The sequence below is a fragment of the Corvus cornix genome, chromosome 1 (genome assembly GCF_000738735.6).
Source record: "Corvus cornix cornix isolate S_Up_H32 chromosome 1, ASM73873v5, whole genome shotgun sequence".
NCBI classification, from domain to species: domain Eukaryota; kingdom Metazoa; phylum Chordata; class Aves; order Passeriformes; family Corvidae; genus Corvus; species Corvus cornix.
Genome location: NC_046332.1, coordinates 112,849,420 through 112,867,051, shown reverse-complemented (window position 1 = coordinate 112,867,051; position 17,632 = coordinate 112,849,420). Strand labels below are relative to the sequence as shown.

Below are 17,632 nucleotides of genomic sequence, written 5' to 3'. Positions count from 1 at the left end.
TGGAAGAAACACATACGGAGGTCTACACAGTCTGGTTTTATACAGACTTTGGGGTTTTTCTTTTCTTACCCTGTTCTGTTTATTTTTCCCTCTGCCTTTTCCTCGTTCCAGATTTTTCCTCTAACGTGAGCTGCATTACTGCTTTGTGGTTTTAATTTCAAACCTTAAAATGAAATGCCACTGGAGGCACAAAGCCAGTGCCCTAAGAGGGCAATATATACCGGTCATGTTGCAGAGTAGAGAGGTGGTTTTAATTGAATTTCATTCTTGCAGAACTAGGTCATTGTTCTCTAAGGTTGTTTAAATTAAGTACAAACTAAAGCATTCTAGTTAAATTGGTCCACTGGCCATTTAACAGCAAAGGATATATTATCTTTACTGTCAAAGCTGGCATAGTTAATAGTGTAAACACAGAGTACCCCTGGGCTTTATCCTTAGAACCAGAACTTTAGGATGGGGAGCCGCTGGTGATATTTTGTGTGATTTTACACATGGAGTTCCACAATGGATAAAGCTGAGGTTTTTGTATGTAATTGTGTCACTGGATGATGGAATGACCCAGGCTGGAAGGGACCTCAGGAGCCTCTGGCTCAAAGCTTGGGCAGCACTAAGTTCAGCCCAGGCTGCTCAGGGGTTTCGCCCTCCTTGGGTCTTGAAAACCTCCAAGGATGGCAATCCCACAGCATCTCAGCCCCCTCTGAGCCCCCTTTCTCTGAATATGTACATATCATGCATTGGAAATTGGGATTTTTTTGTTGTTGTTGTTTCTAATGTTTAGTACCCTGGAAACCACTAAAACTTAGTTCAGTTCAGAAGCTTGTGTAATTCAAGTGACAGTTGTTCTCACTCACTTAGAAGATGTAAGACACTTCTTTTTAAAAAAAACCACCTTCTTTTTTCCTCCCCAGACTGCATACAAACAACAAAAAAAGGAGAATTTCTTGAGTACTACAAAGTGTGTGACACTTTTGAAAATATACTTCTTTCTCTTGAAGGAGCATAGTAAAGCTGCAATACAAATTTTAAACAGAAGCAGTTCAGTAACAGCTTTTCACATTTCTGAGAGTAAATAAAATTATTAAATGAGAATTTATATTAATATTTACTCTGAGGCAGAGCTGATCTTTGAAGTTAACAGTTTTCTGACTCTAGAGGTGTTAATAATCAGATACCAAATAGGATTAGGAGGTAGAAATTAGTACTTTTATTTGTCTCCAGACCATTGGTACATTATGTAGATTACACAAATATAAACATAAAGGTTGGCAATCATTAAAACAGAATTTCAGATGTTGCATTTGCTTCAAAATCTTCCTGCTCATTTCTCTGTTGCTACACTCACAATTTTCCATACTGTGAAATGGTTTTCTTGTTTTTCGACCTCCCCTTTACGTAACAACTGAGGCTCTCCTCTGGAATGTATGATTTTAATATTTGATTTCTAACAATTTTAGGCACTGCTTTGTTGTGGTGAAGAAGTAACATGTTTCAGTGTATGCGTGGTTGAAATGTTTTCTGGAAGGAAGGGGAAGACTGTAAATTTTAAACAAAGGTTTAATTAATGCAGTAGCACAGTCCAAAGGATTGCATGGTTAGAGGTGAACCCTAACTGAGATCCAGCTGTTTATGTAACTTACCCAACTCAAGACATTTTCTGTCTGTCTAGACCTTTAGGTTGCTCTACCAGTGAAACAACTGGTGTCTCTTGTAAAATTTTAGTCCTGTTGGAGACCCATTTCTTGACTTTTTATTTGTGGCTTCATGGCTGGATATAAGTTTAAATTACTTCTCTGCTTTTAGGAAAACTAGGCTGTCCATCCTCTTTTCCAAAAGAGCCAACACCTTTAGAGGTTGTCCATGTATTTTGAAGTCTCCTCCTTTCTTGTGTGCTGATTTTTCCCTTGAATATTTGCTATTTTGAAGAGGTGCATTTGGATGGTTCTCTAGACCACGTCCCTGCCCAGGTCCCACTTTCTATTTGCAAGGCTGGGAGAGCTCTTGGAGGAAGAACTGAATTGACATTTGTCCCTTTCCTTCGATTACCTGTGATGAAGAACTCGGCTGAAGTTGGTGTCATGCATAATGTGCTTCATGCTGGCTGTTTCTTCTAATGCATTCTGCTCTGGTGTGCATACTTGGATTTAATCTTGCAAATATTTTTCTGAAATGTGTCTCTCAGATCTGCCAGCTGTGCCTTCCAAACACAGAACTCCTCCAGTTTTAATGTTTCGTGATTTAATTTTAGAAGTGTAACAGTTCTGCCTCCTTTGCTTGAAGATACTTAGAAAATATATTAAATTTGCCCATTTTCCTCTGAGATTTCAATTGCAAATATCACTGAATGATGTGATCCAGGCAACTATGGTTTGGGTCTTAAGATGAACAACATTTGACATGTGCTTACTGTGGGCTGAGAGATTTAGGATGGACTCAGTTGTCTTTTTCCTTTGAAGAGCGCTTATCATCCTTACCCAAACTGACTCTGGGTTTAGATTTGCCCAAGATTTCCAGTTCTGTGGGCAAATGATGCTTACACAGCATGACAGCAGAGCATGAAAACTTGGAATTGTTCTCTTCTGGAGGGTCTGTAGGACAGCAGATGATCCAAATCAGAGGATGGTGGCAGTGTAGGGGATGTGTGTCCCTGGCAGCTGGAGCCCTTGGACACTTGCAGTGTCTGATGTCACCTACATTTCTAAAACCAGGGGCAGCAATATCACCACAGGACCCTTGCTGTGAGGGGCAGGGGAGGTAGCAGAGGTATGGAGTAAAGCTGGTATAGAGAAGCAAAAATTAAACATTGAAGTGCATTTCTTAGTACGCTCAGTCCTGATGCTGATCAAATATGATCTGAAGGCTCTTGTTCTGCCACAGGCAAAATCCAAGTGGGGTGAGTCCCTCAGTTTATTTACACAGAGGTACAAGGAACACAAATGTGTGTACACAAGCAAGAAATTTTATATGCTGAGTTTAGTCCTGTTTTGAATTTTTACTTTCTGATAGTTTTCTGAAGAAAAGGTTGATTCTTGCTGGTTTATGACAGTAGAAAAATTGTTGATATTCTACTAAATACATATTTTCAGGTCATAGTTGCTACTTTTGTGTGCAAATGGGAGAGATTGAGTCTCTTTTTTGGTATGGTTTACTGATTCAATTCATTTGCTCTGATCGCAGTTTTCTAGGTCTGTACATACAAAAATAATGTATTTCTGATTAGTTAACTTTCACTTAAGATTTATTTAACCTCTGGTTTGAGTAGAAATTCTTAATGAATTAAAAAAAACCCTCTCAAAATCAGTGCTTTTAGTTGGCTTTGCCCAAGAAATTGAAAGTATGAATATGTATCAAAAAGGTTTAACAAGACTTCTTTTGAACACAGCTCCCCTTGTAAGCAAGAAAAGTGTCCATCATTCAGTGCCTCAGAAACTGCCTCTGGCATCCTTTAGATGTGAAGGATGACAGTCACTAACACTGGTTTTTAACTGTTGGTTGGAGGAAGGAAACACCACTTCCTTATCTGCCATAAATGATCAGATTATTAAAATGAACTATGCAAACCAAAATAGAGACACAGTTTTTTCTGTAGCCCTAGAAGACGAGACTGCTGTGAAAAGCTGCTTTTTGGACCTGAGTCCTGTTTTCAGGTCGTCTTCTGGTGACTAAATTCCATGGGACTTTTCAATGCAGTTTGCCTTGGAAATGTACACAACCTGGTTTAACATGACTTTAGCATTCTTTTTGATTATTCTACTACTAACCTTTATAAAAGGAAATGCATTGGAGTAACCGTTATTTTGAGAGTTGAATCAGGTTTCAAAATTAGGTGTGTTAGACTTCAGTCATACATGTTAATTCAAAACAAAACTTTAGAGCAAATTTAGAAACTGTGACAGACTAGACTAACAGCAGTAAATGATTGTTATGGAGACCTTGAAAGGCTTTTTTTAGCTTGTTTTGATGAAAAAAGTCAGAATACCAAGGTCCCTTGCAGAATTTGAGCTGTCTGTGGTTTTTCATCCGCTCTCCAAAGCATTTTATTTACTGTTTTACCCAGTGTCCAGCGAAGTTAACCTGGCTGTCTCCAAGAGAGTTGGCTTCCCTTGTACTTTTCCATCTTTTGGTTGAAGCAGATTAACTGGCCAAAACAAACCAAAAATCCCTAATTCTATGGAAAACCTGGTTGAGAAATCAAATGATAACTAATGGTGGGGAGGACACTAAAGAAGGGCTGCTCTTTTTGGTGGTCATCATCTGGGACAGTGCTGCCCTGCGTTGTAGAGCTGCCTTCCCTGCAGCAGCTGTGCATGCTCTCCTTCCCTAAAGCACTGAGAGTAAACCTGATTAGTCAGTAAATCACAGTAAGTGTGTTCTGTAGTCTCAGGGGTTAAGTAGTTGGAGAGACGTGATCTGAATGTTGCAGAGAAATGGATTAATTCACAATTGTTGCCAAGATACTTTAAGGAAGTAACAACTTAGGTCTGTTCATTGCAGGGAGGGGAATTCATTTTGGGGTGACAGTCTGGTTAGAGGCTATATTCCCATTCATTTCCTTGAAGAGCATATCCAGACATGAAGGTTAAGGTCATAGCAGTGTTGTCATGTTCTCAACTGTTCAGTTCCTGGGTCTTTAAAATAAAATCCACCAAGGTGAAATAAGAACCTGGGGCGAGTGTACGTGCTGAGCTTAATTTGAACCTGGTCAGGTTGAGGTAACTAACCCACCATTCTGTGTACCACTGATGCGAAATTACTTTGCTTTCTGGTGAGGAAGGAACAGAAACCTTTACTAAATATTGAAAAAAGAGATTTATTCTATGAAGATCTGTGTGGATGTGAGCTGTGAAACAACAGAAGTGTAGTGCCTGCAGGCAGAAGGAACGACCTGTCACAGCACGTAGCTCCATCTTGTAGCCAGGTATTGGAATAAAGGGCTTATCAGAGGGAAAGTACAGGCACAGGGAAAGCCTAATGTCTGGCACCAGACACCCAAAAGGTTTTTAATCTATGCGAAGGAGTTGCCTTCACGACAAAAAAGGGAGAGGCGTGAGTCTCGCTGGAAAACGTGACTGGAAAAGCTTTGTTCCCTCACTCCCCCCTCCCAGCAAATTGCCTGAAAGAGGATCATACACAGTGGTGCATCATTCCTGTTATCTCCCAGTATGACTCACTGAGCCATACATAGCAGCTCTTCTTTTGAGGAGATTTCTTACCCACAGCAAGCTGGATGTGGAAACAAAGACTCGGCGTCAGACTGTTAATGTCACTTTTGCATTAGAATTCCTTGTGTGATACATAAAAATGTCTAAAAATGGCTTGACTACCAATGCCTGTGTGTATTAAACAGGTATTGTCAGGTTAAAAATCCTCATTAGTTGTCTCCTGCTTGGATGCTCTCATTTTGATAGTATTTATATATTTTTGGGCACAAGAATATATGTTGATTGCACTAGCAAATTATTGGATATTTCAGTGTTTGGATTGCTGGTAATGCAATGTAGCAGGTGGCTTTTGGAGCATGCTTTAGGCTCTTTTTATTCTGTGTTTTTTTCTCCCCTTTATTGCCCAATCATACCCCAAATTAATTCTCTGTGATTTCTTTCTGTTCTCTTTTAGTTGTAAAGAAACTGATTGTGACATCCAAGTAGGGCTTGTAATATTGATCCCTTTTAAGATCCTTCTGTCCTTCTTTTAGAAAAATCGTTTTTCTGGAATGCCAACAGCATCATCCCTCCATATTGTGCATTAATTTAGTACCTTGTACTTCTTTTCTTGCCAAGAAAGGCCAGCCAAGGCCTTCTTGAAGGTTTCAGTGCCTGCTGCTGGACCAGCCTCTGTGTCCTTATCCCCAGATGAACTCCAGCCTGAGGATCCAGAGCTGTTTTTCTGGTGCTGTTGCCAGCGGCACTTTTGTTCCCTGTTCATTGCTGTAGTAGAGCACTGGGCTGTTTGTTTATGTTGCATGTTTGTTGACTCAGCTCCCAAGATTTTGAAGTATGCACTGGGAAGCAAGGAGTTCTTCCCTGTGTTTTGGGATATGGGTAACGTATTAACGAAGCTGTGTTAGTAAAGAAATATTCCTGTGTTCTGTTACAGGTTTTGGGATTTGAAGTTGATACGGTGAACTCTGTCCAGTTTTCAAACCACACAGGTAAAATTTTACAGATACTACTCCACAGTCACTGAACTCACTCAGCACTCACCCATGACAGTGGAGAGGACATTGGTTTCATCTTTTCACTCACATTTTCACGATACAGGATGGAAATGTAATGTTCATGTTTTGATTCAAGTCTCTCAGAAGCCTGGATATGGGAGTAGGGCATTGATACAATGGATGTAGTAATGTCCTCTTCTGCCTTTCAGAATGACTTTCTTTTGTTAGGCAGTAATCTAATTAACTCAGATAGTGAAATAACACAAATACAGCCATTTACACAGCCAGACTCCTAAGGGAGTCTTCAGATGTTTTCAGTGAGTTATGCCCTGTGAGAGTCATAGTCCCATTACCAACCCAAACATCAAAAGAATACTGAGGTAGACCCAATGTTTCCTCTCTATGTGTCCAGCCAGATGGCTCTCAAGTATCCCAAAATTTCATCTTGCTGGGAAGAAGGGTGTTAATACATTTGGGTGTATTTTTATTGAAGCTCTAAGCCTGAATGCAATGCAGTCACCTAAGGCATTCAGACTTCCTAATACTCACAGTGCTAGAGGACTTTATTTCTTAAAAGAAAGCTGAAATTTATATTTATTTTAGCAATACCTTTCATCCATAAAGGAGCTCCAAGTGACTTGCTATTTTTGGATCACTGGAGACACATCTGCTGTCTTGGTGGTGGCAGGTTGTTTGAGAGGAGAGTTACTCTAGATAGAGAAAATCTACAGGTGTCTTCAGAAAATAATCTGGGAGCAAATTCTGACTTTAACATCTTGGAAAAGAGCAAAAGTTGCTTCTGACAGAGAAAAAAGAAGGCAAAAGTTGAGGTATTTTTCTAGTATCTACAGGTACAGCTCTATTAGTAAACTACTAATTTTTGGAACAGAGATCAGTCTCTTACTCTGTTGAACTTCATGCAGCTTTCAAAAGGTTGTAAGATGCCTATCATAGAAGGAATTTAGTGCCACCTTGGGAAGAAGAAATTAATGTTTCAAAGGTAGCTTGAAAGCTACCTCTGCTTGTTGAGGAAAGGCGCAAAAGGTAATAATTAAACAAGGGAACAAGGCCTTTCCTGGCTTAGGCAGAAATCTGCTTATTTTGCTTGTACCCTTTGGCACAGTACAAAGGTTCTCTTGTGTTTTTCAAAGATACTTCGATGTGACTTCTGTTTATTTAAAGAATGTACTTAGTTTTGGAGTTTGGGATTTTCTGTTGTTTGGTTTCAATAGCTGGGTAAAACTGTTGTAATCTTCCAGAAATTAAGCAATTTTCTCATGTCACATTACTCAGTGCTTGAAATGCATGAGTATGTGTTGTTTGTTGGCTTTCTGTTTCAAGAGTAAATCAGCTTTATAGGGTGTTGAAAGAGCTTAATAGAGGTTTTATTGACCATAAACTGAATGTGTCTGAAGGTGGGAAAATTACATTACTAGTAGGGTGATCAGGTTCTTAAAACAAAAAAGAAAGAAGATTTTAAATTTGTTTTTAATAGTATCACAGCCAAGGAAAGGTTACCAGTGTTTCATTCAAGGTTTGGCAGACAGTGGAAGGAACAACAAATTAGTGGTTCCTCCTCCCACAGGAAGACCAAAATGAGCATCCCAAACCCAAAAATAGCTCAAATATCACAAGTCTTTAAAATACTGGAACTATTCCTGATGTTTAGGAATCACATTTTGCAGGTTTTTTTCCTATAATTTTGGGGTTTTTTTACTAAATCTGTTAAAAAATCCCAAAGTTTGCCACACAACCTCATGGTTTAGGGAAGCAGAGCTTGTGTCTGGCACTGTCCTGCAATACACAGGCATTGTGTGCTGGGTGAATGGGTGAAGGGAACTTGATTTTCCTATAAAAACAAAATTTTACAAGAACCATTTCTGTCATCATCATTAAAGCTGGAGGACAGACTCCTCCTTCAAAATCTAGCTGTGAACTTTAGTTTCTGAAAGAATGCCAGGGGAGCACAGGTAGAAGAATGTGTGGGGTTTTGGACGTGGTATTCTTTCTTTCCTTCTTTCCTTTTTTCACTGTTTTTGAGTTTGGAATTAGCAGCGAATGAAATGCAGAGAGAATTTATGACTAACAGACTGGTGAATCATTATTGCTCTTTTTTTGCCCTGTCTATAAATTAGTAAGATACCACAGGCCTCTTTCTGCTGACTCCTGCTCAGAAAATTCAGCTTTCTTTAGTCTCTGATAATCCTGAAATTCAGAAAATGGGCTTTGAATCAGTGCCCCTGGGAGAACAGTTTGTCATGTTGCTTCGTGAGGAACTTTAGTGATTAGAGTGACTCACACTTGAGTGGCATCATGCTTCACATACAAATAAAAGAAGCTGTCATGCAGCCTGCAAAGACTGTGCTCTTTATCCTATATGAATATACTGTTTGCAGAAGCTTCTCCTCATCTGATGTGCAAAAAGAAAAATCTAGATTTATTTTTAATTGTCTAATTGATTTTTTTGGGGGTGCATTTTTAATTCTTCAGTGATGTCCAGTTTTGTTTCTCATTGGTAGGTTTATTTTAAGCAATAATGTGCTTACTCTGCCATCCAAATCCTACCTTTGAAACAGCTCCAGAACAAATAACCTGGGGTTTTTTCTGTTACTTTTCTTTTTATTCTTGAGCACTTTTGGCTTCCACTTCGTGGGTGGGTAGTAGGTGGTTGGGTTGGCTGGTAGGTTTAATACATGAGAAATTACAATTATGTCTTGGTGTGATTCTGCACAGTCTGCCTGCCCATGTGCAGTCACTCACCCCTGCAGGTGCAGGGCAGAAAGAAAAGCTCTCCACTCTTGCCTGACACTGGGAGCATTTCACTTCCACACTGTGACCAGCTGTAAAAAATCCAGTGGGGAATTTGGTACTGAGTTTCTGGTTTTATTGAAGGCCTCCTGGTAGCTACAGATGAGTCATGTGTTGAGAGCAGGTTGTCTGCTGGAGTTTGCAATGTGAATTTTGTGACACAGCTGGGCCCAGATTGCCTGTACATCATGGGCCTTAAACACTAGAACTTTCTTCCTTTTTCCTGTGTGAAATTCTTGGTTACTGAAGCCACTTGGAATAGTTTTGCAGGGAGCACCACAGGAGGAACTCAAACCTCAGAACAGAATGTTCTGGGTTGGAAAACAAAGGAATCTTACATGCTATACCTAAATGGTAGCTTGTTTTGTTTTGCTGTTTGCTTGTTGTTTTTGATCAGCTGGGGTTTTTTTTCCCCTTCTGATGTGACTGCTACTTCCATTTTCTTCCTTCCTTGTTTTTAAAAGTAATTAAATACATTCCAAAGGAGGGAAAAAAAAGCAGAGGAAGGCAAGAAAGAAAAGCATGTAAATTCATCTTGGGTGCAGTATTAGCTGCCTCTCTTGGTTTTTTTTTTAATTTTTTTTTAATTTTCATACAGTTGAATGAAGACATTTCCTTGGAGACTGGTAAATATGTTCATCATTTTAGTGACGTGGGGCATCATGTCTTACTTACTTTTCATTGCCTTATCTGCTAAAAGCAAATAGGTAACATCTAATTTCAATAAAAGACCATAACATAGATAAGCAGAAGGGGCATAAGGTTGTTTAAGCATTTATGTTCATCTGTGTGTTTAAAATTATTACAGATTTGGGGGACTAATGCAGTCAGTCTGAACCAAATGGTGTTTTGGAGAGCTGTGTCATGATTTGCAGTGTTCTCTCTGCTCTCTCAGACGAGCACTGAGGGGAATCATTTGGTGGTTTTGTACCCAAAACAAGGAAGACTCAGCTTTCTTCCTTTTTGTCTTTCCCCTTTCAAGATAGTCCTGCTTCCTGGGACCCCAAGGTATCCATCTTCCAGTTAGTGAAGCCCTTTTTGACATGAGTGACTGGCTTTTTCTTCTGTGTGTCTGCTTTTTGGTGTTATATTCCACCAGGAAAGTAGGATAAATGCAGGGTCACGGGATTTTCCCCTTGTTTGTCATGTTACATGAAATTACCCTGGGGAAAGAGCATAGGGGGGTTCCCATCTTGCTGCCAGTTTTGATTTGGTTTGATTCTTACATGAACATAATTCAGTTCCTACTGACATCACAGTTCTCTGCAGCTCCAGTGAAGGCATTCCCTTTTTTTTTCTTATGTCTCAATAGCCATGGCTTCCCTGAGAGCTTCCCTAAGGCTTTTTGACTCTGGCTGTCATGTAGTTAGGCTTTAGGTTATATTACACGTTACCAGGTGATAAAAAAGGTCCTCAGTGTGGAAGTCATTGTTACAGAGCTCAGACAGTGTCCCTACCCCATGTGGGTGACACCAATTCCTGAGCTAAGCTGGGCTGCTGCCTAATGTTGAGTTTTCGTATTTATCTCTCTCCCTCAGTGGAGGATCAGTGTAACATAAACCCTGTGCATTGACCATTTAAGACAGCTTGACATGGGAAGGTGAACTTTTGCTTAAATAGTGAATTTACAGGGTCTGTGTAGGAATGGCTCCTGAAAGTATCCAGGTTGTCTGTTGTTGTTTCTTGGCAATCTATCATAATTATTTTTATGGCCCTGTGTAAGATAAATGTCAGGATTTTTGCCTTGATTCTGAGTGAAAAGTGCACCCAGTCTCCTTGATGGCCACCGTGGAAGGAATCTGTTGTGTCCTTGTCCCTGTTCTGGCTTTGCAGTGCTGCAGAGACTGGGGAAGAGGAGAGGGCAGATTATTTCTCTGTGATGCTCCAGATGTGACAGAATAAACATCTGCATTTGTGTTAAACCAAATAATGGATTCAGGTGCAGTCAGAGGTTCTGCATACCCTTGGGGCTGGGCCTGTGCTGATGGGGGCTGCAATGAAACTACAGAAATCCCTCACTTCGACCCTTTCTTCACAGGGACTTTGTGAAAAGCATTTTCCTGGGAGGGAGTCATGGTGGCTGATGTGAGTCAGGCCCCCAGCCAGCTGGCAGCGAGTCGTGTTTTAGAGGCTTGGCCTTTGTGAGCTGAGGAGAGCAAAATGATCCATCTGCTCACCATGCTGTGGGTGTATTTGCATTCGTAAGAAGGAAAACTGAAAAATGTGCTTATCCCAGGCTCTAGGCACCTTTTGGCAGCCACTCTAATAAGTCAGTTTAGAGTGATAATCAAAGCCAACAGTTTTCATCACTGAATTTTCTAACTGCAAGAGCAGAAGTTAAACAAAATACCATTGTCTTTACACAGGGGAGGTATAGAAGAAGATACCTCATTAAGCTTTCCCTTTTCCTGATTCCAGTTAATAAAAAGATAAGCTCTTTAACAAACAGTGAATTTATGGAGATTGGAAGAGTTAAATTGTGAATGCCTAATCTAATATCCTGGAGGAAGCGCCATCCTTACATACAAGGGAGTGATTGGTGCCATCTAGATGGGGCAGGCTTTGATGACAAGGTGCAAGGTGCATTTACATTTTTCAACAAATGTTTAGATTCTGTTAAGGGAGATACATTTTTTTCCTTGGAATTGGCTGCCATGGACCTTGGTCCACTGTTGGCTGAAATCAGTTGAGTTTATCCCAAGTAACTTCCCCTTCCATCTGCTTCTCTCAGCTGAGTATATTTGCTTGCAATTCTTAGAGATCATTCAAGGATGAGAGTATATGGATATTGTTTATCTGTCTGTAGTGTCTTTCTGCTACTCATTTCCTCCTCCAGGATCCTCAGCACTAAAGCTGTGCTGTTTTTGGAAGAAAGTCTGTCAGATGACACTGTATGTTTAAAGAGCATCCATGGCAGTGTTCTGCTGTGGTCAGTCTGTGTGTGACATGCAGGTCCCAGCGAGTGCTGTATCTGATGGGTGCAGGCCTGTGTCCAAACAGATCTATAAGCCTGTTAGGATTGTCATCTAACTGCCAGTATTTCCTTTTTTTAATATCTAGTACAAAATAACAAAAGTAGATTATACTGACACCCTCCTCCACTAAAGTCGAAAACATACGTTTTTCCTCCTCCACACAGGAAAGGGATAGTTGCAAAAGCTCCATGGGAAATCTTGCAGGAGCCTGTGTGTGCTCAGCTTGATTTGCTGGTAAATGGACACTCTCAGACTGCAGTGTAGTCACTCCAGTTCCTTTGGGAGGCAGAGGTGCTAAGGAGAAGTTGGGCACATTAACTGTTCTGCTGACAGCAGCTTTCATTCAGCAGCAGCATTTCGCAGGAGAGGACGTGGCGATGCTTCCTGGTGCTGATGTTTGATGTGGTCCCTCCACGTGTATCATGTGTGTGATCTGAAATAGAAAATTCATCTCTTGAAAAATGACCTGGTGTTTGCTTTGCAGGCTATGCCCACTGGAAGGGTCAGGTGTTGAATTCAGATGAGCTTCATGAACTTTACGAAGGACTTAAGCTGAACAAGGTCAACCGGTACGATTATGTGCTCACAGGTGAGAAGAGCTTGTTCCCTGGAGTTCCCAGGAGATGTAAACACAAGTAAAGGGATGTAAAACATATCTCTCACTGCTGCAAACCAACCAGTTAAAATTTCACCTGTGTATTGTAGTCTGAACTGGCTCGTGCTGTTAAATTTGTAACAGCCAGAGTTCTCCAGCCTGGAGGTTGTAACTGGGTAGGTAAATTGATTCCCTTGTATAATTTACAGGTTTGTACAGGCCAGTCATGTACAGGCACACTTAATATTTTGGGAGTGCCTCTACTGGAACAATGGATGAGGAATATCAGAATATTATTTTTAAATTTATTAGGAAGACATGAGTTTAACCCTTTCTCCTAAGTCTGCAGTACTAGCACCCTGTGGTACTGCAGCATGATTTTATGAAAAGTTGTCTGTCCTTGATTTTTTTACTTGATCTTTAAGGCTTAGTGCTTTGTACACTGGGCAAAGTATGAATAGAGTTGGGTTTTGGTTTTGACTCTGTCATATATCTTGATTTTTTGCTCTTTTTACTGTGTAGGTCATCTGAGTGAATACAGTCCTGCAGTGTTTTCCTTTGCTTGCACAGCGTGCAAAGTGTGCATAAATACAAGCAAGGAGAACTTCTTGTAGAATACTTTATAGAAACAAGAGATTCTGCAAGAAGTTTTTATTAAAAATTGCTTCTCACCCAATTCCTGCTTCTCAAAAGTAGGTTACTGATCAGATTTCACCTCTGGTGTGCCTCTGGTTTGGATAACAGTATCAATTTCTTACAGCAGTGAACAGGGACTTTTTAAAGGTAGGCAGAAATACATCACCAGATTTGATTGATTTCATGGCTCCCACATGTAGGAAAGTTCTTTCTACACAGGAAAAATTGGAAATTTCAAGTGCTTGGATTATAACCCCAAAGCAGTCATTCTGGCTTGGAGGGTGTGGCATGCCCAAAGAGTTATTGTCAGCGTTTTTTCAAGGAATATCTCCAAAATAAAGAAGACTGAACAGCAAATAGATTTAACTAACATTAAGAAATTAATTTTGGCATAAGTGGGTTCTTTGTTATTGAGAAATAGACAAACACCTTTTCTTTCCTGGAAGGAACTCACAAAGAGGACATATCCAGGAAAAGCACACTGTATTGTAGGAATTTTCAGGAGATGTTAGTGTGCAAAAATTATAAATAATATTTGAGTATTCTTTTAGCTGAAATGTTACTTTTTTATTTCCCTTCCAACTCTTGGAAAAGACCTCTACACCTTTCCTATCACTGGCAAAATGGATATAAGAGATCAAAAATGGTAGAAGGAAAATAGAAATCTTCAGCAAAAAGGAATTTTGGAGAAAAAGGGAATATTTATTAATATATCTTTTAAAATAGGGTATTTGTGTGTTGTTCACGTTTCTTTTAAAATCTTATTTGCTGTAGCCATTTTCAGTATGGACAAAAAAAGGCATGGGTAGAAAGAGCAGTGATTTCTGAACATCTAATAACACTTTCTGTATTTTAGTCTTCAGCTGCACTGTGGCTGAACTTAAAATTCAGTATCTTTCATTCAGGACCAAAAGTCAGATATTTCTCTTCAAATAGCCCTTCACTATAGTGCACAACTACTTTGTACCTCAAACAACCTGGATATGAGTATTTAAACACTGAAAAACAATTTATCAAAAGGTGGGATTTGACTGTTAATTGTCTGATGACTGTAGATATCTCAGCTGAGATTAAAATTACTGTCTTTAGGCCAATTATACAAAGTAACACTCCATGAACTTTTTGTGACTGTTATTTGTAGATCTTGATGTATTTGTTTCATTTACAGTAAGACAGTCAAGGTAAGAGATAAATTCCAGTTCAGTGTAACTGTTTTAAACACCTCTGTCAATGCTGTTGATCAAACTCAGCCTTATTTTCCAGCCAGTCTGCCATCACAGGTCATTTAAAAAACAAAATCTTTGCTTGACTCTTTTGACTGATTATCAGCGTTTCATGGATAAAAACCAGCATTTTGGCAAAAAATCTTTTCCATTTCTCTGCAGCACCTAAGAACTAATCAATTTTGCAAGTTAAAAAAAAAAACAACTCCAAAATCTACTTTTTAGGTGTACTTTAAAATATTTTATTAGAATGGACATTTCCAAGGACATTGAAAGATGCTACCTTGCTAAAAATAATAGTATTAAATCACAGAATTACAAAATATCCTGAGTTGGAAGGGACCCACAAGGATCATCAAGTCCAGCTCCCAACCCTGCACAGCACCATCCCCAAGAAATGAACTACAATAAATTAAAATCAAATTGATAATTAATGAATGTTGTAACTAAAGTTATACATAAATATATAAATTAAGAAGCATCTATAAAATCTAAAAATTAATGGTTAAATAAGAATATTGTGATGCTAGCATTGTGATTGGGGCCTCGAAATACAGTAAAATATTTCCAGCTTATTTCACTGCTCAGCCTAAAAGATAGGAACTGTTTTGGTATTTTGGATATTGCTCTAAAATAGTCAAGGTTAAATCTCTGTTGCATTAATGTGTTGGACTCTTATCAGCATGAACATTAATAATAATAAAAAGTTGCTTCAAGCCAGAGTGTGAAGAAAGTATATGGAATTTAAAATGTTTACTGCATGAAAAATAGTATTGATCAAAATACTGTTTTTATCAAAAGGAATGTTTTTTCCTTCTAGCCTGACCTTTGTTTATTTATGTTCAGGCATTTTGAAGTTATATGAGTCTTTCATATACAACATTCTTAGTAAATGGATTTTTAAGGTTATACTTGTAGTTGTGCAAGCACCGTATGAATTTGTCTTCCAACCTATTATTCCTGAGTCAACTACTGAAATGCCTTTGTTCTAAAAACACTTTTATCCAAAGGATGAGAAGTATGCAGCATTCCTATCCAAAACTAAAAGCAGAAAAAATGTTCATGAGAATAGACTTCAAAGGTGTCTTTTTTATTTTCCCAAAGGGTATACAAGAGACACATCGTTTCTGGCAATGGTGGTGGATATTGTCCAGGAGCTGAAACAACAGAATTCTGACCTCGTGTATGGTAAGGATGTGCATTATAATCCTTTCTGCTTCCTCACTGGGTATGCTCATCTTTTTCACATCTTAGGATGAATACACTGGTCTGATGTTATGCAGCATTTCTGGTCTGGCTGGAGCCAGCTGGGCTTCCAGTGATGTTTATTTCAGCTTTAGGTGTTGAGGGAGTTGGGTTTTTATCTTTCTGATTTGCTGCTTTTCAGTGTGTTTGTTGCATTATGCCATCCAGAGGAGAGTGTGCCTTGAGGACTGGTTGTCTGTATCCAGGAGAAGATAAAAATCCCAGCCAGCTGCTGCTGCTGATAGTTGAGAGGCTGTGTGTGCTGATAGCTGAAGCCTCTCCCTGATTTCCAAGTCAGCCAAAGCAGGACAGACTCTCCCATGTTGCCCTGCCATAGTTCCATGTAACATCCCAGAAATGTCCAACTGTGCCTCATAAATTCTGTGATTTACCTTAAACTCCAGGGCTTTTTAAGCTCTGGTGTTTTCTAATATTCCCTAAGACTACCCAGGGAGCAAAAGGCTCCAGCAGCTGTTGTCACTAACATCATATCAGACTTCAACCTGTGAGAAAAGATTTGTTCTCTTCCCTTCCTTCCTCTCCCAAGTGTTTCAGGAATTTTGAACATAACCAGCATTGGCTTGAATGAGCAAAAGCATTCAGAGTGACAGGGCAAAGTCAGTGAGGATTTAGTGGGATTAAAAGGTAAGAATGATGGTTTGAGCTGTCATCTTTAAGCTCAGTAAACAGTGTGGTCAGGAAGCATCTAGAATGATTGGCAGGATTTGCAGGCTGCTGTACTGAGCAGTGATACCTGCCTTAAAATTAACAAAGCATAGGTCTCATTTAGGAAAATACAGCAGAGAAATCTTGTCTGGGTTCTGTTGCTTTTTAGCCTTTATTAACACTGTTCTGTTGTCAGGTTCTCCAGAGCATTGTGTGAAAGCTAAAGACTCAGTTGAAAGAGACATCTCACTGTGTAGAACAGGAAGAAAGTGGTCAGGTGGTGAGATCACAGCGAGGCTTCTAAGATCCTGTATATTTAATAAATAGATTAGAACGTAAAGAAAATATTTTGAAAATGTAAAACAAATTGCCCTCTTTTTACTCATAGAAACTTCCTGAAATACTGATTGGACATTGATTTGTTATCTTTGGATATGTATTTCTTTTTGATCTTGCTTAAAGATCTTTTAATACAATGAACAATGTTCCTTTTTGAAGTGCAATGGTAGGCTGTTTCCATCCTCACTGAGGACACTTGGAATGTGTTGTTAATACTGCTGGTGATCCAGAACCTGTGCCAAACATGTGTTAATATCATTACACCAAGTATGACTCTATGTACTTTGGCATGAATTTTCTTATTGTTTCATTATAATAGTTCCTTTTTTTAATATACACACAGCATTTTGGTGTATACATTTGGCACGTATTTTTTTACACTGAAGTAAAAATAGAACACTTTTCAGAGCTGTTAGCTTCTCCCATGTTTCTCCCTGACATACTACCATTCCAGACAACTTTTTAAGACACATGACCTACTCTTTCAGAATTGGCAGCCACCAAAGTTCAGTGTGCTACAAGAGCTGTGGGAGTGTGTAAGCTTTGAGGTGCTCAGTACTGTTCCATAGCCTAAATGTACCTGTTTTCTAAAATTTTCCCCTCCCTTCAGGGTCTTTATAACTGTACCCTATTTCTAAACCTAAATTTTTTCTTTTACAGTGTGTGATCCAGTGATGGGTGACAAGTGGAATGGAGAAGGCTCTATGGTTAGTACTCCTCTGTTTGGATTCTCTGTGTAGTGAATGTTTGTTACATAAAGATGTATAAAGATTTATTAGTTGTTAAACCACAAAACTAAGGTACTTTACCTAAGTGTGGCTTTAGATCCCACATCAAGTAAATTTGTACTTAATTTTCTTGTATTTGAATGAGCTTGGTATCAGGAAAGAATGACAACTGCACAGCCTTGGGATTATTTCTCTCCTGAGACAACAGAGGGAATACAGACCCTGTCCACAGGAAAATATCCCCCTGCTCCCCATCCTTGTCT

At 39.3% G+C, this 17,632-nt stretch overlaps 1 protein-coding gene across 1 annotated transcript in view; it reads left to right on the top strand.

Moving 5' to 3' along the window:
• Positions 1–17,632, top strand: part of PDXK (pyridoxal kinase) — a 45,586-nt gene that overhangs the window by 12,208 nt on the left and 15,746 nt on the right. The window contains exons 2-5 of the mRNA XM_039552791.1: positions 6,094–6,148; positions 12,422–12,526; positions 15,496–15,579; positions 17,302–17,348. Coding sequence (XP_039408725.1) covers positions 6,094–6,148; positions 12,422–12,526; positions 15,496–15,579; positions 17,302–17,348 — 291 coding nt within the window. The remainder of the gene's footprint in view (positions 1–6,093; positions 6,149–12,421; positions 12,527–15,495; positions 15,580–17,301; positions 17,349–17,632) is intronic.